This window comes from Oncorhynchus tshawytscha, linkage group LG19 (assembly GCF_018296145.1).
Source record: "Oncorhynchus tshawytscha isolate Ot180627B linkage group LG19, Otsh_v2.0, whole genome shotgun sequence".
Classification (NCBI taxonomy): Eukaryota; Metazoa; Chordata; class Actinopteri; order Salmoniformes; family Salmonidae; genus Oncorhynchus; species Oncorhynchus tshawytscha.
Genome location: NC_056447.1, coordinates 54,514,893 through 54,537,634, shown reverse-complemented (window position 1 = coordinate 54,537,634; position 22,742 = coordinate 54,514,893). Strand labels below are relative to the sequence as shown.

Below are 22,742 nucleotides of genomic sequence, written 5' to 3'. Positions count from 1 at the left end.
AGCAGCTACTCTTGCTGGGGTTTATTATGGATCCCCATTAGTTCCTGCCAAGGCAGCAGCTACTCTTCCTGGGGTTTATTATGGATCCCCATTAGTTCCTGCCAAGGCAGCAGCTACTCTTCCTGGGGTTTATTATGGATCCCCATTAGTTCCTGCCAAGGCAGCAGCTACTCTTCCTGGGCTCCAGCAAAATTAAGGATGCTATACATTTGAAAAACATTACAATACATTCACAACAGATTTCACAACATTAAGTGTGTGCCCTCAGGCCACTACTCTACTACCACATATCTACAACACAAAATCCATGTGTACATGTGTGTTTAGTGCGTATCAAATAAAATAAAATTATATTAGTCACATGTGCAACAGGTGTAGACCTTACAGTGATGTGCTTACTTACAATCCGCTAACCAACAATGCAAAAGGAACAATTAAAAGGAACTAGGAAGTCATTAAAGAGCAGCAGTAAAATAGCAATAGCGAGACTAAATACAGGGGGTACCGGTACAGAGTCAATGTGGAGGCTATATACAGGGGGTACCGGTACAGAGTCAATGTGGAGGCTATATACAGGGGGTACCAGTATAGAGTCAATGTGGAGGCTATATACAGGGGGTACCGGTATAGAGTCAATGTGGAGGCTATATACAGGGGGTTTGGTACAGAGTCAATGTGGAGGCTATATACAGGGGGTACCGGTACAGAGTCAATGTGGAGGCTATATTCAGGGGGTACCGGTATAGAGTCAATGTGGAGGCTATATACAGGGGGTTTGGTACAGAGTCAATGTGGAGGCTATATACAGGGGGTACTGGTACAGAGTCAGGGACCTGCCTTGTTGACAGTGTTGTTAAGAAGGTAGAGCAGCGTTTTATTATGGATAGACTTCTCCCCATCTTAGATACTGTTGTATCAATATGTTTTGTCTATGACAGTTTACTCCAAGCAGTTTAGTCTCCTCAACTTGCTCAATTTCCACATTATTCATTACAAGATTTAGTTCAGGTTTAGGGTTTAGTGAATAATTTGTCCCAAATACAATGGTTTTAGTTTTTGAAATATTTAGGACTAACTTATTCATTGCCACCCACTCTGAAACTAACTGCAGCTCTTTAAGTGTTGCTCTCATTTCAATCGCTGTGGTAGCTGACGTGTATAGTGTTGAGTCATCCGCATACATAGACACACTGGCTTTCCTCAAAGCCATGTCGGTAGTAAAGATTTTAAAAAGTAAGGGCCCTAGACAGCTGCCCTGGGGAATTCCTGATTCTACCTGGATTTTGTAGGAGAGGCTTACATTAAAGAACACAACACATTTGTTTTCCAAAAATGTACTAAGGGTTGGTAACAGGATGATTGATTGGCTATTTGAGCCAGTTATGGAGGCTTTACTATTCTTAGGTAGAGGTATTACTTTTGCTTCCCTCCAGGCCTGAGGGCACACACTTTCCTGCAGGCTTAAATTGAATAAATGGCAAATAGGAGCATCCGCTATTATCCTCAGAAATTTTCCATCCACGTGTCAGACCCCTGTGTCATTGTTAATAGACATCAATAATTTTTTTCACCTCTTTCACACTGACTTTAAGGAATTCAAAATTACAAAGCTTGTCTTTCATAATTTGGTCAGATATACTTGGATGTGTATTGTCCATGTTTGTTGCTGGCATGTCATGCCTAAGTTTGCTAATCTTGCCAATTAAAAAATCATTAAAGTAGTTGGCAATATCAGTGGGTTTTGTGATGTATGAGCCATCTGACTATGTCTCTTACCTGAACGCTCACCACTATGACCAAGGATGTTGATATGATGACGGCGAAAGCCTGCTGGTCTGAGATGTGTGATCCGTCGTCCCTGGCGACGAGGCAGAAGGCTCCGTAGGGGATGAAGAAAAGGAGGAAGGAGGTGCCCACCCCCTGTAGCGTACACAGGAAGAACTGTCTTTTGTTGAACAGGACATTGAGCTGTCCTGGACGGTACAGGCTAGGGTAGCGGTGGCTGTTGGCTTCGTTCACATCCTGGGGATGAAAAGAGTTGTTGTGATGAGAGGTGTGTGTACGCTGGACTACATTGTCTGGTTTCCCAGATACAGATGTAGCTTAAGTCCTGGACTAATAAGCACTTTAATGGACTTTCTCCATTGGGCAGGCTTTTTAGTTCAGAACTAGACTTAACCTGTGTCCTGGTCAGTTTACCGACTCTAAATGATATTGAGTTAGAGTTGGGTGAGGACAAGGGTAGTAATTAAGGTTTAGGTGGGGTAGAGGTAGTTAGAGGTTTAGAGTTCCTAAGGATATTTTGTTAGGACACAGGACAAAGGGTATCTTAAAAACATTACATATTCACCTGTATGACTTGGCAGAATCTTGAAAAGAAAAAAAACGAAAGAAAGTAAGTAAGTTAAGGAAAGTGAAAGAATGCTCGGCGGGTTGCCATTGTCTGTAGTTTCTACCAGTTCTTACCTGATCGAAAAGCCCCATGGCCAGAACTGGCAGGGATGTGTAGACTATATTGAAGAGAGTGATAAACCACTGGTCATAAACCGTCTAAGAACAGAAGAAGGAATAAGGTGAAGAAAAAAATGTATACAAAAGGTTTACAAATATAAAATGTTGATGAACTATAATGGTGCATTGTTCTTTGCCGCAATGCAATAGCATTTATAACTTACTATTGTTCTTTATTTATAAGAGACTTTGGACAAAGACAACTACCGTAAGTACATTTTGTTCCTACGTTTTCCCAAAATATATATATATATTATTATTTTTTGTCACTTTTAATTACCTGAGCTGAGAAACCACAGAAGAAGCCGAACCAGAAGTGCACCAGGGTGAAGGCAAAGTTCTTGTAGAAGAAGTAGAACAGGAAGTTGCACATGCGGAAATAGGACCAGCGGCCGTGGACCAGTAGGAGACGCTGCAGATAGCGGAACTGGGCAAAGGAGTAGTCGGAGGCTAGCACAGCCTGCATGCCCTCCTGACCTGATATACCTACACCTATATGAGCAGCTGGACAGAGAGAGAGAGAGAGAGAGAGAGAGAGAGAGAGAGAGAGAGAGAGAGACCCTGCATGAAATGATCAAATATACAGACAACAAATTCCAATTGACTATACTTAAACTCTTTAACGTCATCCTCAGCTCTGGAAATTTCCCCAATATTTGGAACCAAGGACTGATAACCCCAATCCACAAAAGTGGAGACAAATTTTACCCCAATAACTACCATGGGATATGCGTCAACAGCAACCTTGGGGAAATCCTCTGCATTATCATTATCAGCAGACTTGTACATTTCCTCAGTGAAAACAATGTACTGAGCAAATGTCATATTGGCTTTTTACAAAAATATCGTATGACAGACCACGTATTCACCCTGCACACCCTAATTGTCAAACAAACAAATTAGAACAAAGGCAAAGTCTTCTCATGCTTTGTTGACTTCAAAAAAGCTTTTGACTCAATTTGGCATGAGGGTCTGCTATACAAATTAATGGAATGTGGTGTTGGTGGAAAAACATACGACATTATAAAATCTATGTACAAAAACAACAAAAATTGGCAGAAAACACACACATTTATTTCCAAAGGGCCGTGGGGTGAGACAGGGATGCAGCTTAAGCCCCACCCTCTTCAACATATATATCAACAAATTATCAAGGGCGCAAGAACAGTCTGCAGCACCCGGCCTCACCCTAATAGAATCTGAAGTCAAATATCTACTGTTTGCTGATGATCTGGTGCTTCTGTCCCCAACCAAGGAGGACCTTAGGCAGCACCAAGATCTTCTGCACAGATTCTGTGCCCGACCTCGGCCCTGACAGTTAATCTCAGTAAGACAAAAATAATGAGTTCCGAAAAAGGTCCAGTTGCCAGGACCACAAATACAAATTCCATCTAGACACCGTTGCCCTAGAGCACACAAAAAACGATACATACATCAGCTTAAACATCAGCGCCACAGGTAACTTCCACAAAGCTGTGAACGATCTGAGAGACAAGGTAAGAAGGGCCTTCTATGCCATCAAAATGAACATAAAATTTGACATACCAATTAGGATCTGGCTAAAAATACTTGAATTAGTTATAGAACCCATTGCCCTTTATGGTTGTGAGGTCTGGGGTCCGCTCACCATCCAAGAATTCACCAAATGGGACAAACATCGAATTGAGACTCTGCATGCAGAATTCAGCAAAAATATCCTATGTGTACAACGTAAAACATCAAATAATGCATGCAGAGCGGAATTAGCGAAACCCGCTAATTATCAAAATCCAGAAAAGAGCTGTTAAATTCTACAACCACCCAAAAGCCTTCCATAACAAATCACCTACAGAGAGATGAACCTGGCTTCTCCTAAGCAAGCTGGTCCTGGGGCTCTGTTCACAAACAAAAACAGACAGTGCCCCAGGACAGCAACACAACTAGACCAAACCAAACAAAAAGATAATTACTTGACATGTTGAATGCTATTTGGCCCTAAACAGAGAGTACACAGTGGCAGAATACCTGACCACTGTGACTGACCCAAAATTAAGGAAAGCTTTGACTATGTACAGACTCAGTGAGCATAGCCTTGCTATTGAGAAAGGCCGCTGTAGGCAGACATGGCTCTCAAGAGAAGACAGGCTATGTGCTCACTGCCCACAAAATGAGGTGGAAACTGAGCTGCACTTCCTAACCTCCTGCCCAATGTATGACCATATTAGAGAGACATATTTCCCTCAGATTACACAGACCAACAAAGATTTGAAAAAACAAATCCAATTTTGATAAACTCACATATCTAATGGGTAAAATACCACAGTGTGCCATCACAGCAGCAAGATGTGTGACCTGTTGCCACAAGAAAAGGGCAACCAGTGAAGAACAAACACCATTGTAAATACAACACATATTTATGCTTATTTATTTTCCCTTTTGTCCTTTAACTATTTGCATATCATTACAACACTACATAAACATAAAATTATATCTCTATTATCTTGTAACTTGTGTGAGTGTAATATTTACTGTTCACTTTTTATTGTTTATTTCACTTTTGTTTATCCATTATACTTGCTTTGGCAATGCATTTATTATTATTTTTTACTGTTGAGAGTTAGAATAGTAGAATATAGGAGGTGCAATTTCAAAACGAAACTTGGTTGTGCATCAGCAGTCTTCCTTTTGTTATATATCATTTACTGACAGTCACACAATTAGCATTTTTAGATTCCTAAATTACTCTTCTTAGTCTAGCCAGCTATCTCAACTTGTAGAAAATTCATGGCTGAATTACCGATCAGGTACACGTACATATTGCATTTTCCCAGGGGCCTTGACTTCCAGGGGGCCTGTGTTGATTTTGTTAGTCACTATTACTCAAATATCATATTAACATGTCAATAGTCATGGCAAAATGTGTAGAATTGCAGAAAATTAGCTGTAAACTTTTTTTTTTAAAGCGTATTTGTTTACCTTTTGTTGAGTTTTTAAATTGTATAGAAATGCTGTAAATCAGTTTCAACTTCCTTAGAATTAATTGGATGGGGGGGAAAGGCCCCCAAACCCCATCCCCATTATTGACAAAAAAAAATGTTTTAATGGATTTTACGTATCCATTTAAACCACTGTAAATCCACTTCGCCACTTTTTAGGGTAATCAAAGACATTACCATGACGAACCATGTTAAGTTTGGTATTGATACTCTTAAAATATAAGAAAACTATTACAAATTCACGTTTTTCACCGTGTAACGCTTAAAATAATCATATAAAATCTTCTCAGATTCACTCCAAATTTGGTCTTTAGACATAAAAATCTGATTTTACGTGTACCATTTAAACCACTGTAAATCCACTGCAGAGTGGCCTATCAACTTGAAACATGTCATCTCTATTATGGATGTCCCTAAGATGAACCACATTGAATTTGTAATGATATCTCAAATAACAAGGAAACTATTAGCAACTCATTCTTTGCATATTGAACCCTACTGCTCAAAATCCTCTTCTCCTCATGAAACATACATCAGATTCACACCCGATGTTATATTTAGACTCATGATTGAACATAAAGGAAGATAGCATGCACTCCCATGTAGGAACTTTGTTTTCCAACTGATCTTGTGTCCTTCCTGACATCCTGTGAACCCCGTTCATTGCTGCTCATATCTGCTGGTGACTGAGCAACACCGCGAGCTGAATATAACGTAACCTATGTATTACTCTTGATCATGCTGACGTCATTGGCTCCGTCTCCTATGGCCAGAGTCACAGCCATCTTGTTCGTCTTGACCAGCTCCACCACCTGGGCCTTCTGCATGGGAGTCACCCTACAGCAGATCACTGTCTTACACAGACAGGCAGTCTCCAGAAGGACCTGCTCCAGCTCAGGCTCCAGGGCATGGGCCTACAGGGGGGTTATTAGGAGAGGAGACAAAGAGATGCATTTATTATAAGATTTTATTGTCCATTTTGGTTAGAATGGAAGTTATCTTGTGTCTTTTCTCTACAACACTGCCAGAGACACAGACACATTAGGCCTATTAAAACCACTATTATTACCACCCTGCAATGTTAACCAGTCCTGTGGTGTTTAACATCCCAGCACTCTTGCAGAGCAGAGACAGGATGTGGCAAACAGTGTGGGCTCAGTGTGTGTACCGAGTACAAGAGTGTGAGACAAGTCAGGTGTAGGAGCAAAGCAGTGGAGGGTCTGTCTGCTGATGAAAAGTCTAGAAGCCAGTTGTAAAATGAATTGCCCAGCATTGGAACAATAAAGCTTTTACGAATCTGAATCTGAGTCACAGCTCTAGGTCTAGGAGCAGTGATGATGTAATAATGTGAGGTTCTGTCTGCTGATGAGAACCCTGGGCAACCAACAACTCCCCCCTGCAAGGGCAGTGTGTCTGTCTGTCTGTCTGTCTGTCTGCTGATGAGAACCCTGGGTAACCAACAACTCCCCCCTGCAAGGGCAGTCTGTCTGTCTGTCTGTCAGTTGTCTTAATGACAGCCTTTCTCACAGAGCTAGGAGACTCCCTAATCACCAGCAGTCTGCTCATTAAATACTAAGCAGACTCAGCAGACGCCACAGGAACAAAGATATTAAACGGTCCTTACCAGATAGACACACACCCATACACACATTCAACAGGGATGAAAATATAGTCCAGGCATCTGGTTTGGCAAGCCATTTCATTATATCTAGAGAAACAAAAGAGGAGCCTCCTTACCAGACTGTGTCCATTGATGATTAAGGCATACTCTGCTATGATGGTTTCTTCAAATACAGAATCGTCTGAGAAGTCATCTGTCTTCTCCACATCTACAGTACCGCTGACTCTACCCAGGCCCAGGATGTGCTCCTTAGCACTCCTAAAGACAGAGTGAGGGTGGTGGTGGGGGGGGACATAAACAGGGGGGCATAAACAGGGGGACATAAGCAGGAGGGGGCATAAACGGGGGGGACATAAACAGGGGGGACATAAACAGGGGGGACATAAACAGGGGGACATAAACAGGGGGGGGGGACATAAACAGGGGGGCATAAACAGGGGGGCATAAACAGGGGGGGGGGGACATAAACAGGGGGGCATAAACAGGGGGGGGGACATAAACAGATGTCATTGGGACACATTTACTTATTATGACTGTGAGGTGCGACTGTCTCTCTTAGCTGCCATATGATGAATGCACTAACTGGTAGTCTCTCTGGATATAGAGAGTCTGCTAGATGACTAAAATGTCAATTTAATGTCCAAATATAGGAATAGAAGGACACTACAATGAATGTTCATTATCTCTCTTTTCCTCTCACTCAGATTAAAAATTTTAAAAACAACCGATTGGGCCAACGGGGCTGGCTGGCTCCTGGCTGACTGGCTGACTGACTGACTGGCTGGCTGACTGGCTGGCTGACTGGCTGACTGGCTGGCTGGCATGGTGATAGCTTCCCTCTGGGATCAATTGTTGGGAGAATAACAAGTTCTTAGTCCAACTAAAGTGGAAGGAGGAAACAGAATCCCCTGGGGGACCTTGTCATGTGACCAAGTCAGCCAGCCAGCGCTCACTTTGACTCTCAAAAACAAAAAGCTGCTGAGGGAGCAGATTCACTTTTTAACATGCAGGTCAATCAATCAAATGTATTTTATTTTTTATAAAAGCCCTTTTTTCCCCACCCCCATCATCAGTTGTCACAAAGTGCTTTACAGAATGAAACCCAGCCTGAAACCCCAGAAAGCCTGCAATAACAGACACAGATGATTGATTACCTGCAGGTATAGTCATGACTGAGAGTCTGTTTCATGACCATGAGGCCTAACCTGAGTTGCTGCTGCACCTCTAAGACAGAATGTCCTGATATGATAAACACTTCGTTCATATCGTCTCTCAGCATGTTGCAGGAGTAGCCGATGTTCATCGCCGTCTCTGCAAACCACAGAATATGTCACGTTACCTCCAATTTTATGTTCAGTATTGTCAATGTATCATTGACACTGAATACAAATGTATTACTGTGAAATGCCTTTCCTGCACGCTCTTTCCCAACAATGCAGTAATCTATATCAGTAGTACTCCAAAATAAAGTATTTGTAGAGGGAGTAAACTTGATGGTTCAAGACATTGGTCCATCCCTTCATTGGTGCTTACCTAACTTATCCCCAGTGAGAACCCAGATCTTGATGTTGGCCAGGGTCAAACAGGCGATTGTTTCAGGAACCCCCTCCTGGAGTTTGTCTTCTACTGCTGTGGCTCCTAGGAGCTTGAGAGGGGAAAAACAAACAACCAGTAGAACCCCTGAGAACACACCCCGGACTGGGTCAGCCATGGTGCAGCATCCCTGGAGCAGTTGAAGGGTTAAGTGCCTTGATCAAGGGCATAACGGCAGGGCATCTAGGATACTGTTGCCTCTGGTCAGTCTAAAGGTCAGTCTTACATCAACCCTTTATCTCCTCATAGAGAGCAGCCAATCCTTCCTCTCTGTTCTTTATAGGTCAGTCTATATATCAGTCGATAGGTCAGTCTATATATCAGTTTATAGGTCAGTCTATAGGTCAGTCTATAGGTCAGTCTATAGGTCAGTCTAGAAATCAGTCTATATATCAGTCTATAGGTCAGTCTAGAAAACAGTCTATAGATCAGTCTATAGGTCAGTCTAGAAATCTGTCTATATATCAGTCTATAGGTCAGTCTATATATCAGTCTATAGGTCAGTCTATATATCAGCCTATAGGTCAATCTATAGGTCAGTCTATATATCAGTCTATATATCAGTGTATAGGTCAGTCTAGAAATCAGTCTATATATCAGTCTATAGGTCAGTCTAGAAAACAGTCTATAGATCAGTCTATAGGTCAGTCTAGAAATCAGTCTATATATCAGTGTATAGGTCAGTCTATAGGTCAGTCTATATAGCAGTCTATAGGTCAGTCTATAGGTCAGTCTATATATCAGTCTATAGGTCAGTCTATATATCAGTCTATAGGTCAGTCTAGAAATCCATCTATATATCAGTCTATAGGTCAGTCTATAGGTCAGTCTAGAAATCAGTCTATAGGTCAGTCTAGAAATCAGTCTATATATCAGTTTATAGGTCAGTCTATATATCCGTCTATAGGTTGGTCTATATAAGTCTATATGTCAGTCTATAAATCAGTCTATAGGTCAGTCTATGTCAGTCTATATATCAGTCTATAAATCAGCCTCTTACCATGAGGCCTGTCTCTATTTCCTCATAGAGATCAGCCAGTCCCTCCTCTCTGTTCTCTATCACAGTGCTGGCATACAGGAGTCTCTTCATCCATTCCTCTAATACATTCTCATCTAGGTCTTTGTAGGCCAGGGCCAGTGTTCGCAAGCCTTCACCAGCAAACTCCTGCAACAAACATGATTCAGATTATACAATAATTCAAGGATTTTGTATTGAGATTAAGCAAATTGATTAGGACTATTTTTAAATGCATTTAGTTATGTATGTTTTTATGCTGCTGGGTTGTTGAATTTGACCAGAGAAATGTCCTCTTCATTAATTTGTGTTTATTTAACCTTTATTTAACTCGGCAAGTCAGTTAAGAACAAATTCTTATTTACAATGACGGCCTAGAAACAGTGGGATGACTATGAGGCTGCTTGCTGTGAGTGACTGTGAGGCTGCTTGTTAAGGGTGACTATGAGGCTGCTTGCTGTGAGTGACTGTGAGGCTGCTTGTTATGAGTGACTGTGAGGCTGCTTTCTGTGAGTGACTGTGAGGCTGCTTGTTAAGGGTGACTATGAGGCTGCTTGCTGTGAGTGACTGTGTTGCTGCTTGTTAAGGGTGACTATGAGGCTGCTTTCTGTGAGTGACTGTGATGCTGCTTGTTAAGGGTGACTATGAGGCTGCTTTCTGTGAGTGACTGTGATGCTGCTTGCTGTGAGTGACTTTGAGGCTGCTTTCTGTGAGTGACTGTGAGGCTGCTTGCTGTGAGTGACTGTGAGGCTGCTTGCTGTGAGTGACTGTGAGGCTGCTTGCTGTGAGTGACTGTGAGGCTGCTTGTTATGAGTGACTGTGAGGCTGCTTGCTGTGAGTGACTGTGAGGCTGCTTGGTAAGGGTGACTATGAGGCTGCTTGCTGTGAGTGACTGTGAGGCTGCTTGTTATGAGTGATTGTGAGACTGCTTGATGTGAGTGACTGTGAGGCTGCTTGTTATGAGTGACTGTGAGGCTGCTTTCTGTGAGTGACTGTGATGCTGCTTGTTAAGGGTGACTATGAGGCTGCTTGCTGTGAGTGACATTGAGGCTGCTTGTTATGAGTGACTGTGAGGCTGCTTGCTGTGAGTGACTGTGAGGCTGCTTGTTATGAGTGACTGTGAGGCTGCTTGCTGTGAGTGACTGTGAGGCTGCTTGTTAAGGGTGACTATGAGGCTGCTTGCTGTGAGTGACTGTGAGGCTGCTTGTTATGAGTGACTGTGAGGCTGCTTGCTTTGAGTGACTGTGAGGCTGCTTGTTAAGGGTGGTGACTATGAGGCTGCTTGCTGTGAGTGACTGTGAGGCTGCTTGTTATGGGTGACTATGAGGCTGCTTGCTGTGAGTGACATTGAGGCTGCTTGTTATGAGTGACTGTGAGGCTGCTTTCTGTGAGTGACTGTGATGCTGCTTGTTAAGGGTGACTATGAGGCTGCTTGCTGTGAGTGACTGTGAGGCTGCCTGTTATGAGTGACTGTGAGGCTGCTTGCTGTGAGTGACTGTGAGGCTGCTTGCTGTGAGTGATCGTGATGCTAATTGTTAAGGGTGACTATGAGGCTGCCTGCTGTGAGTGACTGTGAGGCTGCTTGTTATGAGTGACTGTGAGGCTGCTTGTTATGAGTGACTGTGAGGCTACTTGTTAAGGGTGACAATGAGGCTGCTTGCTGTGAGTGACTGTGATGCTGCTTGTTAAGGGTGACGATGAGGCTGCTTGCTGTGAGTGACTGATGCTGCTTGTTAAGGGTGACTATGAGGCTGCTTGCTGTGAGTGACTGTGAGGCTGCTTGTTGTGAGTGACTGTGAGGCTGCTTGCTGTGATTGACTGTGAGGCTGCTTGTTATGAGTGACTGTGAGGCTGCTTGTTATGAGTGAGTGTGAGGCTGCTTGCTGTGAGTGACTGTGAGGCTGCTTGCTGTGAGTGACTGTGAGGCTGCTTGTTATGAGTGACTGTGAGGCTGCTTGTTATGAGTGACTGTGAGACTGCTTGCTGTGAGTGACTGTGAGGCTGCTTGCTGTGAGTGACTGTGAGGCTGCTTGCTGTGAGTGACTGTCAGGCTGCTGCATGTAGTATAAAAACCTACGTAAAGATGCTCTGAGGTAGTGTTCATGAGAATATGGTTGGACGGGTCCAGTCTGTCGAAGATGATGGTGTCAGCTCCTTTACAGTACAGCTTGATGTGGCCCGCTGGGTTCCTCACTGGAGCAGACAAATACCTGAGTCATTAAACCTTGAGGAGACTTTGAAGGTGAAGGTATTTTGAGTCAGTGGATTGAAACCTATTGATCAAAGACCTCATTGACAGTGAATAACTAATGACGTCAAGATGCCGGACAAGAACATAACACCTCGCAGTCTAAAGCTTGAAACAATTGATACTAACACTGCTATGTGTACGTTTAAATAAATATTCAAGAATATGAAGTCATCATCGACTGTATTGTATCTTATACTTCCAACTTTACGATAACTTAATGTTTTGCTTTGCTACACAACACATTTTGGAGACAGCAAAACAAGATCTTTGCTTTTTTAAAGGTGAAGACCTAACCAATGACACTCATTCTCTTGCGCACGTTGTTGAAGTCGAGGATGGCCAGGAGCTGGTAGTTGACGGCCGTCCCCATCTCGTACAGTGTGACGGTCTCCGGGGTTCTGGAACGAAACACAAAGCCAAAGTTCCGTGCGGCCGTGACCAGGGCTCCCTCGTCAGGCGACTGGGCCTGGTACACCAGATCCCCTACATGGAGGAGAGAAGAAGAAAAAGAAGAGGAAGAGGAAGAAGAGGAAGAAGAGGAATATGTTTGAGGAAGAAGAAGAAGAAGAGGAAGAAGAAGAAGAAGAGGAATATGTTTGAGGAAGAAGAAGAAGAAGAAGAAGAGAAGAAGAAGAAGAAGAGGAAGAGGAAGAAGAAGAAGAAGAGGAAGAAGAAGAAGAAGAAGAAGAGGAAGAAGAAGAAGAAGAGGAGGAAGAAGAAGAGGAAGAAGAAGAGGAATATGTTTGAGGAAGAAGAAGAGGAAGAAGAAGAGGAAGAAGAAGAAGAAGAAGAAGAAGAAGAGGAGGAAGAAGAAGAGGAAGAAGAAGAGGAATATGTTTGAGGAAGAAGAAGAGGAATATGTTTTTTGTTAGAATGATTTGTTAGGCTGCACTATCCACATGAGGAGTAGCAGGGAATTGTGAGTCAACATATAATTAATTGATCAGTATTATCTAGACAGATTTCCCAGCAGACAAAACTGGTTGAATTGACGTCATTATAGCCAGCTTCGCCCGCTGGGCTACAAGACTTGACTCATGTCATATCCTTCAGACTAGTGTACAGCAGTCCACTTTACCTTCACTCAGCTGTCTACTTTACCGGCACTTAGAAGTCTACTTTACTTTCACTCCGAAATCTACTTTACCTTCACTCAGAAGTCTAGTTTACCTTCACTCAGAAGTCTAGTTTACCTTCACTCAGAAGTCTACTTTACCTTCACTCAGAAGTCTACTTTACCTTCACTCAGAAGTCTAGTTTACCTTCACTCAGAAGTCTACTTTACCTTCACTCAGAAGTCTAGTTTACCTTCACTCAGAAGTCTAGTTTACCTTCACTCAGCTGCCTACTTTACCTTCACTCAGAAGTCTAGTTTACCTTCACTCAGAAGTCTACTTTACCTTCACTCAGAAGTCTACTTTACCTTCACTCAGAAGTCTAGTTTACCTTCACTCAGAAGTCTACTTTACCTTCACTCAGAAGTCTAGTTTACCTTCACTCAGAAGTCTAGTTTACCTTCACTCAGAAGTCTACTTTACCTTCACTCAGAAGTCTACTTTACCTTCACTCAGAAGTCTAGTTTACCTTCACTCAGAAGTCTAGATTACCTTCACTCAGAAGTCTAGATTACCTTCACTCAGAAGTCTACTTTACCTTCACTCAGAAGTCTACTTTACCTTCACTCAGAAGTCTACTTTACCTTCACTCAGAAGTCTACTTTACTTTCACTCAGAAGTCTAGTTTACCTTCACTCAGAAGTCTACTTTACCTTCACTCAGCTGCCTACTTTACCTTCACCCTAAGACATGACAGTGCAACAGCGGTCCAGCAATCTGAAGAACACCAGTAGTGATGTTACACCTGGACACATGCCTAAAGTCTCTATGCATTACATATATATATACGTTATCTATTCATTATCTACACATTATATATACATTATCTATATGTTATCTTTAGGTTATCAGTCCAAAGAACTCCTGCACTGAGGTTACAGCTGTACAATATCTCTACATTACCTGTCCTATTTATTATATCTACATTACCTGTACCATTTATTATCTCAACATTACCTGTCCCATGTATTATCTATACATGACCTGTCCTATTTATTATCTATACATTACCTGTCCCATGTATTATCTCTACATTACCTGTCCTATTTATTATCTATACATTACCTGTACCATTTATCATCTCACCATTACCTGTCCCATGTATTATCACTACCATACCTGTCCTATTTATTATCGATCCATGACCTGTCCTATTTATTATCTATACATTACCTGTCCCATGTATTATCCCTACATTATCTGTCCCATTTATTATCTCTACATTACCTGTCCTATTTATTATCTATACATTACCTGTACCATTTATTATCTCAACATTACCTGTACCATTTATTATCACTACATTACCTGTCCTATTTATTATCTATACATGACCTGTCCTATTTATTATCTATACATTACCTGTCCCATTTATTATCTCAACATTACCTGTCCCATTTATTATCACTACATTACCTGTCCTATTTATTATTTATACATGACCTGTCCTGATTATTATTTCTGCATTACCTGTCCCATTTATTATTGATACATTACCTGTCCTATTTATTATCTCTGCATGACCTGTCCTATTTATTATCTCTGCATTGCCTGTCCCATTTATTATCTATACATTACCTGTCCTATTTATTATCTCTGCATTACCTGTCCCATGTATTATCTATACATTACCTGTCCTATTTATTATCTATACATTACCTTCATTCTTCTCCTCAGGCATGACAGTATGACACAAAGCCAGCAGTCTGAAGAAGTCCTGCACTGATGGCTCCTCCATCTTGATGGCCTCCAACAGGCTATGGTCATGAAACTTAAACTTCCTGTCACTCAGAGGGTTGAAAGAGAAATCTACACAGGCCGTTCTCTGGAGGGAGATGGACCAGAACACAGTTACTAACTTATAGTTTAACTTCACTATTGTAATTACTGCAATATATAACTTGTACTGTCCATAATGTAGTTATCTGTGTTATCCAGTTCCTTATTCATACCTCTGTAATTTCCACTTTATGGCCGAATTCATCATACACATCACCTGAAGGGACACAAGAGAGAACAAATTATCAGTCAATCAAATTGCAGAAGAATAGATTGAAGAAACCTTGAGAGGAACCACAGTACGCAGGAACTGGGTACTGAACTCGTACCATAGCTCTTCCCGTTGATGGAGCATTTGTTGAAGACCATGATGTTTTGTGTGAGAGTTCCTGTCTTGTCTGAGAAGATAAACTCCACCTGGCAACAAGGACCAACGAGGATTGTTTTGTCACTTGGCTGAAGCAACTTCATTCATTCATCCGTTCATATATAACGTTAATCTATAAATGTATACGTTAAATTGAATTCATCCATCCATTCGTTCATCCATCCATTCGTTCACCCACCTGACCCAGCTCCTCATTGAGCGTGGTGGTTCTGGCCTCAGCTGGAGTGTCCTTCTGGATGTAATACATCTTCCTGTCCCAGTTAATAAAGTAACTGTGGCCCAGACGAATAACCTCCACACTTAGACAAAGAGGATTACAAGGTAAGTTAACCTAAGAGGTGAGTTAAGTTAAGAGTTGAGTTAAGCTAAGAGGTAAGTTAAGCTAAGAGCTGAGTCAAGTTAAGAGTTGAGTTAAGCTAAGAGGTAAGTTAAGCTAAGAGCTGAGTCAAGCTAAGAGTTGAGTTAAGCTAAGAGGTAAGTTAAGCTAAGAGTTGAGTTAAGCTAAAAGCTGAGTTAAGCTAAGAGCTGAGTTAAGATAAGCGGTAAGTTAAGCTAAGAGTTTAATTAAGCTAAGAGCTGAGTTAAGATAAGCGGTAAGTTAAGCTAAGAGTTTAATTAAGCTAAGAGCTGAGTTAAGATAAGCGGTAAGTTAAGCTAAGAGTTTAATTAAGCTAAGAGCTGAGTTAAGATAAGCGGTAAGTTAAGCTAAGAGTTGAGTTAAGCTAAGAGCTGAGTTAAGCTAAGAGTTGAGTTAAGCTAAGAGCTGAGTTAAGCTAAGAGGTGGGTTAAGCAAAAAGTTGAGTTAAGATACGAGGTAGTTAAACTAATAGGTGAGTTAAATCGAACTCAGTTCAAGATAGAATCTTTAGTTGAAACAATAACTAAGCGCTCGCTCCGCCTCTGGGTAAAAAGCTGACGGATCGGCCTGGATCAATGTAACCACTCTCAAATTCATGGACAGAGCTATGGATGCAAGGACTGACCATACATGATACAACCATTACAGTTGAACCATGTTATGAGGCTCTACAGTGTTTGTTTACGTTGGCATTGTTTACAAACATTGGGGTCAAACCGACTTCTATGTTGGGTTCTGATACGACAGTTGAGGAATTTATAAGTTCTATTCTTAAACAATCAATGGGTGTATATATCATCAATGTATAAGTCAAACAATGGATGGAGCAACTAAGTAGCTAATAGCTAGCTAAGTAACTAGCTTTAAGTAAAAAATGCCATAATAATTAAATGATCTCCACTGTTACTGGTTCTGTACCTGACGTAGAGGTGAGTACAACTGTGTTGAGAATGATGATGTAAGACCAGACAGACAGACAGACAGACAGACAGACAGACAGACAGACAGACAGACAGACAGACAGACAGACAGACAGACAGACAGACAGACAGACAGACAGACAGACAGACAGACAGACAGACAGACAGACAGACAGACAGACAGACAGACAGACAGACAGACAGACAGAAAGCAGACAAACCAACCTGACGTAGAGAGAGATGGGCACCATTGTGTTGAGAATGATGATGTAAGACCAGAAGGTGAGGAACCCAGAGAACACCACATTGTTGTTTCTGATTGGTTCATCCCACAGGAGATAGACACTGAAGCTCCTCCCAACCTTCTGCTCCCAGATGGTGTTGCCAATAGCCAGGATCACACCCATGCAGACTAGGAAGCCAAATATCTGACAGTAGAGATCAGCAAGTTGGTATTCAATACTAGCACCATTTCATAAACAGTTAGAACTTCACATTTTAATTCATTAATTCATTTTATTTGACCTTTATTAAACTCGGCAACTATGTACGTTGAGCCAGTTGCAACATGGACCTTTTATATTTTTTAACCATCAAAAAAGGCCATGTCCTTTTTTTTTTGTGAGTACTTCAGACGATGTGGGAAAAAAAGTACTCACCCATAAAACTAAAGTGTTCATCAGTTTATCAATGCTGGTCCTTTTGAATTTAGTCCTCCCACAGTTCTGCATCAGTTTGGTTTGCAGCCCTAGAGGAGTAAAGGAATCACACATCACGTAGAGGACGACAATAAAGAAGAGAGAAGCTACTAGCTATATCAACGATCTGACCGTTCAGGGTCAGTACGTGTTGGTCAGATGGGCGTTAAATCTTAGACACGTGAAGTGACAGAGATACACTAAATGTAATTGGTAGCAATTAAACATGAACATACAACAACCCTGTACGACATTAGGTCTTCTCATTTCATTACAAATGAGACTCCTGAATACTCTCTCGTTGGGGCGACAGGGTAGCCTAGTGGTTAGAGTGGAGGGGTGGCAGGGTAGACTAGTGGTTAGAGTGGAGGGGCGGCAGGGTAGCCTAGTGGTTAGAGAGGAGGGGCGGCAGGTAGCCTTGTGGTTAGAGTGGAGGGCGGCAGGGTAGCCTAGTGGTTAGAGAGGAGGGGCGGCAGGTAGCCTAGTGGTTAGAGTGGAGGGGTGGCAGGGTAGACTAGTGGTTAGAGTGGAGGGGTGGCAGGGTAGACTAGTGGTTAGAGAGGAGGGGCGGCAGGTAGTCTAGTGGTTAGAGTGGAGGGGCGGCAGGGTAGACTAGTGGTTAGAGTGGAGGGGCGACAGGGTAGCCTAGTGGTTAGAGTGGAGGGGTGGCAGGGTAGACTAGTGGTTAGAGTGGAGGGGCGGCAGGGTAGCCTAGTGGTTAGAGAGGAGGGGCGGCAGGTAGTCTAGTGGTTAGAGTGGAGGGGCGGCAGGTAGCATAGTGGTTAGAGTGGAGGGGTGGCAGGGTAGACTAGTGGTTAGAGTGGAGGGGCGGCAGGGTAGCCTAGTGGTTAGGAGGGGCGGGTAGCCTAGTGGTTAGAGTGGAGGGGTGGCAGGGTAGACTAGTGGTTAGAGTGGAGGGTAGCAGGGTAGACTAGTGGTTAGGGTGTCCTAGTGGTTAGAGTGGAGGGGTGGCAGGGTAGACTAGTGGTTAGAGTGGAGGGGCGGCAGGTAGCCTAGTGGTTAGAGTGGAGGGGTGGCAGGGTAGACTAGTGGTTAGAGTGGAGGGGCGGCAGGGTAGCCTAGTGGTTAGAGAGGAGGGGCGGCAGGTAGCCTAGTGGTTAGATTGGAGGGGCGGCAGGTAGTCTAGTGGTTAGAGTGGAGGGGCGGCAGGTAGCATAGTGGTTAGAGTGGAGGGGCGGCAGGTAGCCTAGTGGTTAGAGTGGAGGAGTGGCAGGTAGCCTAGTGGTTAGAGTGGAGGGGCAACAGGGTAGTCTAGTGGTTAGAGTGGAGAGGTGGCAGGTAGTCTAGTGATTAGAGTGGAGGGGCAACAGGGTAGTCTAGTGGTTAGAGTGGAGAGGTGGCAGGTAGTCTAGTGGTTAGAGCGTTGGACTAGTAACCGAAAGTTCAAATCCCAGAGCTGACAAGGTACAAATCTGTCCTTCTGCCCCTGAACAGGCAGTTAACCCACTGTTCCTAGGCCGTCATTGAAAATAAGAATTTCTCCTTAACTGACTTGCCTAGTTAAATAAAGGTAACATTTAAAAAAAATATTAAAAAGTGGGAGGTCTAATGAGATGTACACAGGTAGCCAGCCAGACATGGTGAAATCCCTGACAACAAAACAGCGATAACACGGCATCCATATTAGGAAGTCATCAGAATTTTGACCGATAACGGATGACTTCATAATATGAATACCATACATCAAGACTGTTCATTCATACCAGCAAAGACGACCATTCCGAAGCACCACTCCGTGTTCCGGAGCACACAGCCTCTCAGCAGCATCTTTTCATTATCCAGGGGGTACTTGTTATCTCTCCAGTACAGAGTACCTGTGAACTTGTCCAGCTTGTTGTTGGGAGGCTCACAGATAACTTCTCCTGAGTAGGAAAATATTTGACACCGATTCACCACAGGAAGCCAGGCAGTCAGCACTGCAGGCAGCATCAAGATGTCTACCATAGAAGTATAACTGCTAGAATGGGTAAAGCCATAACATAACAGTTGACTTGAATTGGAATTAACCCCTTCTAGTTATTCTATTTCTATGCGGTTCGCGTAGTCAGCAAGATGTTTACTCTTGTCTGTTTCTCTGTCTTCTATGTGCTGCATTAGCTATGTGCTTTATGTTGTATGACATTGTATTGTCAGTGTCAATACTACCCCAACAGAGGCAACAGGGATTTAAACCTGGGCCTCCTACGTTGCAAAAAAAAAGAATAGAAAAACAACATAAAAGGGAAGAAGCTACATAATAGCACACATATATATGTACACAGGCGTATAGCATGAACACACACAGACCTAATGAAACTCAAATATATGTAAGTCTATGACGAAAAACACAAAATGTTCCCCGACAAGCACAACATACACTAACTCTTCACCTTCATTTCCACTAGTTACTGAGACCAGCTCTGTCTCCAGATCAGTAATTCCATAGTAATTACACAGGAGAGCAAAACAGCACAACAGTAAGACACAAGGACGTGCCCGAACCATGGAAACAGCCGCTCCACTTACCTCAAAACAGCCTCCAAATAGACACTCAAGTATCAGACAAAAATTACCCCTGAGTTCGTCATAGCAACAACCAGACAATCCAAGGTCAAATACCAGGAAGAGAGAGCCACGGTAATACTATATAGACTACAGATGTCTCGTTATTTTAATACACACAGAATGCAGCATAAATGGTTATACTGTTACCATTGAAGTCAGCCAGCTTTGTTATGTCTGCTCCCAAGTCTGAGGTCACGGTCAAAGCCTGACGAACCTTCAGATTGGTCTCCCTATGCAGAAACATTGGGATTTTATTGTACAGTACAAGAATACGTTAACCAGGTATTTGCTTAGAAAGTACATGTAAAAATGGTATTGTGACAGTAATTACTTTTTTTTTTTTTTTTTCTTTAGGATTCAATAAAACAAGCACTGCATGGGCACTGTTAGCTACCAACAATGTTGAAGTACAAGAAAGTACCACATGTCATAATTTTTTTTTTTTTTAAATGACAGGAAATTAGCTTTAAAATTACAAACATTTTCACTCAGCCTCATGGCAAAATGTGTAGAATAGCAGGAACTTAGCTTTAAAACTACAACATTTTCACTCAGCCTCATGGTAAAATGTGTAAAATAGCAGGAACTTAGCTTTAAAACTACAACATTTTCACTCAGCCTCATGGTAAAATGTGTAAAATAGCAGGAACTTAGCTCAGAGATGATTGAAAGTCGGGACATCCATTGCTACTGTGTATACCACTTAAATGAAAAATAAAAATGATATTTTTGTCAACTACTGTCACGCCCTGACCATAGAGAGCCCTCGGGGTTCTCTATAAGTGTTGTAGGTCAGGGCGTGACTATGGGGGTTCTAGTTATTTTAGTGCTATATTGGTGTGTAAGTATGGTTCCCAATTGGAGGCAGCTGTATATCGTTGCCTCTAATTGGGGATCATACTTAGTGTGTCCCTTTTCCCCCCTGAATTGTGGGATATTGTTTTTGTAAAGTGCCTAGGGGCGCTATGTATTGCACGTTCGTTTAATCTTTGTTGTCTTGAAGTTTCACAATAATAAATATGTGGAACTCTACTCACGCTGCGCCTTGGTCCACTTATATGATGGACGTGACAACTACGCAAAACCTCTGTCAGATTTTTTTAAATAATGTCAACTCCGTCAGAGTGCTGAAAGATTTAATAGAATAGTTGTGTTTTTATTGGGGATATTCAAATGAATTTTTTTTCTCCATATTTTACAAATGTTCGTCTTTAAACTTGTGTCTGTTAAGAGTGTCTGTTGTCAACTCCGTCACTGATGGCTAACCCCTTTAAGAGGTTTTTTGTTGTTGTCAATATTCTGAATAAACAGAAAATATTGTAATCACGGTTCTGCAACACACAGTGCCTTCAGAAAGTATTCAGAAAGTATTCATACCCATTAACTTATCCCACATTTGTTGTGTTACCGCCTGAATTCAAAATGAATTTAAAATTATGGAAATCATGTAGAATCCAAAAAAAAAAGTGTTAAACGAATGAAAATATATTTTATATTTTAGATTCTTCAAATAGTCACCCTTTGCCCTGATGACAGCTTTGCACACGCTTGTCATTCTCTCAACCAGCTTCACCTGGAATGTTTTTCCCAACAGTCTTGAAGGAGTTCCCACATATGCTGAACACTTGTTGGCTGCTTTTCCTTCTCTCTGTGGTCAAACTCATCCCAAACCATCTCAATTTGGTTGAGGTCAAGGGATTGACCAAGGGCCAAATTTCCACCGGTCTAATGTCCATTGCTCAGGTTTCTTGGCCCAAGCAAGTCTCTTATTATTGGTGTCCTTTAGTAGTGGTTTCTTTGCAGAAATTAGACCATGAAGGCCTGATTCACTCAGTCTCCTCGGAACAGTTGATGTTGAGATGTGTCTGTTACTTGAACTCTGTGAAGCATTTATTTGGGCTGCAATTTCTGAGGCTGGTAACTCTAATGAGCTTATCCGCAGCAGCAGAGGTAACTCTGGGTCTTCCATTCCTGTGGCGGTCCTCATGAGAGCCAGTTTCATCATAGCGCTTGATGGTTTTTGCGACTGCACTTGAAGAAACTTTCAAAGTTCTTGAAATTTTCCGTATTGACTGACCTTCATGTCTTAAAGTAATGATGGACTGTAATTTTGCTTTGCTTATTTGAGCTGTTCTTGCCATAATATGGACTTGGTATTTTACCAAATAGAGCTATCTTCTGTATACCACCCCTACCTTGCCACAACACAACTGACTGGCTCAAACGCATTAAGAAGGAAATAATTCCACAAATTAAGTTTTAACAAAGCACAACTGTTAATTTAAATTAATTCCAGGTGACTACCTCATAAAGCTGGTTGAGAGAAAGCCAAGAGTGTGCAAAGCTGTCATCAAGGCAAAGGGTGGATATTTGAAGAATCTCAAATCTAAAATATATTTTCATTTGTTTAACACTTTTTTGGTTACTACATGTTTCCATGTGTGTTATTTCATAGTTTTGATGTCTTCACTATTATTCTACAATGTAGAAAATAGTACAAATAAAGAAAAAACCCTTAAATGAGTAGGTGTGTCCAAACTTTTGACTGGTAGTGTAGGTCAAAACGGTAACTAGGCCACTCAGGAACATTCAATGTCTAGGTAACCAACTCCAATGTATATTTGGCCTTGTGTTGTAGGTTATTGCCAGCGACACAACATCTCAAAATTAATCCATTTTAAACTCACGTTGTAACACAACAAAATGTGGTAAAAGTCAAGGGGTGTGAATACTTTCTGAAGGCACTGTATTCAATATCCAGTGCCTACGTGATTTGTATGTGATTACTTCAGGCTTTGAACAAAAACACTTAAATAATGTAAGTATTTGCTGTGATAGACTTAATGGCTAACGTTAGCTTTATAAATGTTGTTTAAAATGTTCTAAATCTAGAAAAACATGCCAAAATGCTAACGGAAATAGCCCTGGAGCATTACATAGTGCTATAAAACCA

The 22,742-nt window shown here is 42.0% G+C and overlaps 1 protein-coding gene across 4 annotated transcripts in view; it reads right to left on the bottom strand.

Annotated features, from left to right (window-relative positions):
- Positions 1-1,776: 1,776 nt before the first annotated feature.
- atp8b4 (ATPase phospholipid transporting 8B4) overlaps positions 1,777-22,742 on the bottom strand; it is a gene marked incomplete at its 3' end in the record, with an annotated part of 74,251 nt that continues 53,285 nt past the window's right edge. For all 4 annotated transcript variants that reach the window (XM_042301901.1, XM_042301903.1, XM_042301904.1 and 1 more), the window contains 18 exon segments: positions 1,777-2,022; positions 2,467-2,550; positions 2,792-3,015; positions 6,217-6,400; positions 7,224-7,365; positions 8,313-8,418; positions 8,641-8,752; positions 9,701-9,865; positions 11,793-11,908; positions 12,261-12,449; positions 14,741-14,906; positions 15,034-15,077; positions 15,190-15,277; positions 15,427-15,547; positions 16,752-16,954; positions 17,186-17,274; positions 18,949-19,107; positions 19,937-20,019. In XM_042301901.1, coding sequence (XP_042157835.1) covers positions 1,777-2,022; positions 2,467-2,550; positions 2,792-3,015; positions 6,217-6,400; positions 7,224-7,365; positions 8,313-8,418; positions 8,641-8,752; positions 9,701-9,865; positions 11,793-11,908; positions 12,261-12,449; positions 14,741-14,906; positions 15,034-15,077; positions 15,190-15,277; positions 15,427-15,547; positions 16,752-16,954; positions 17,186-17,274; positions 18,949-19,107; positions 19,937-20,019 — 2,521 coding nt within the window.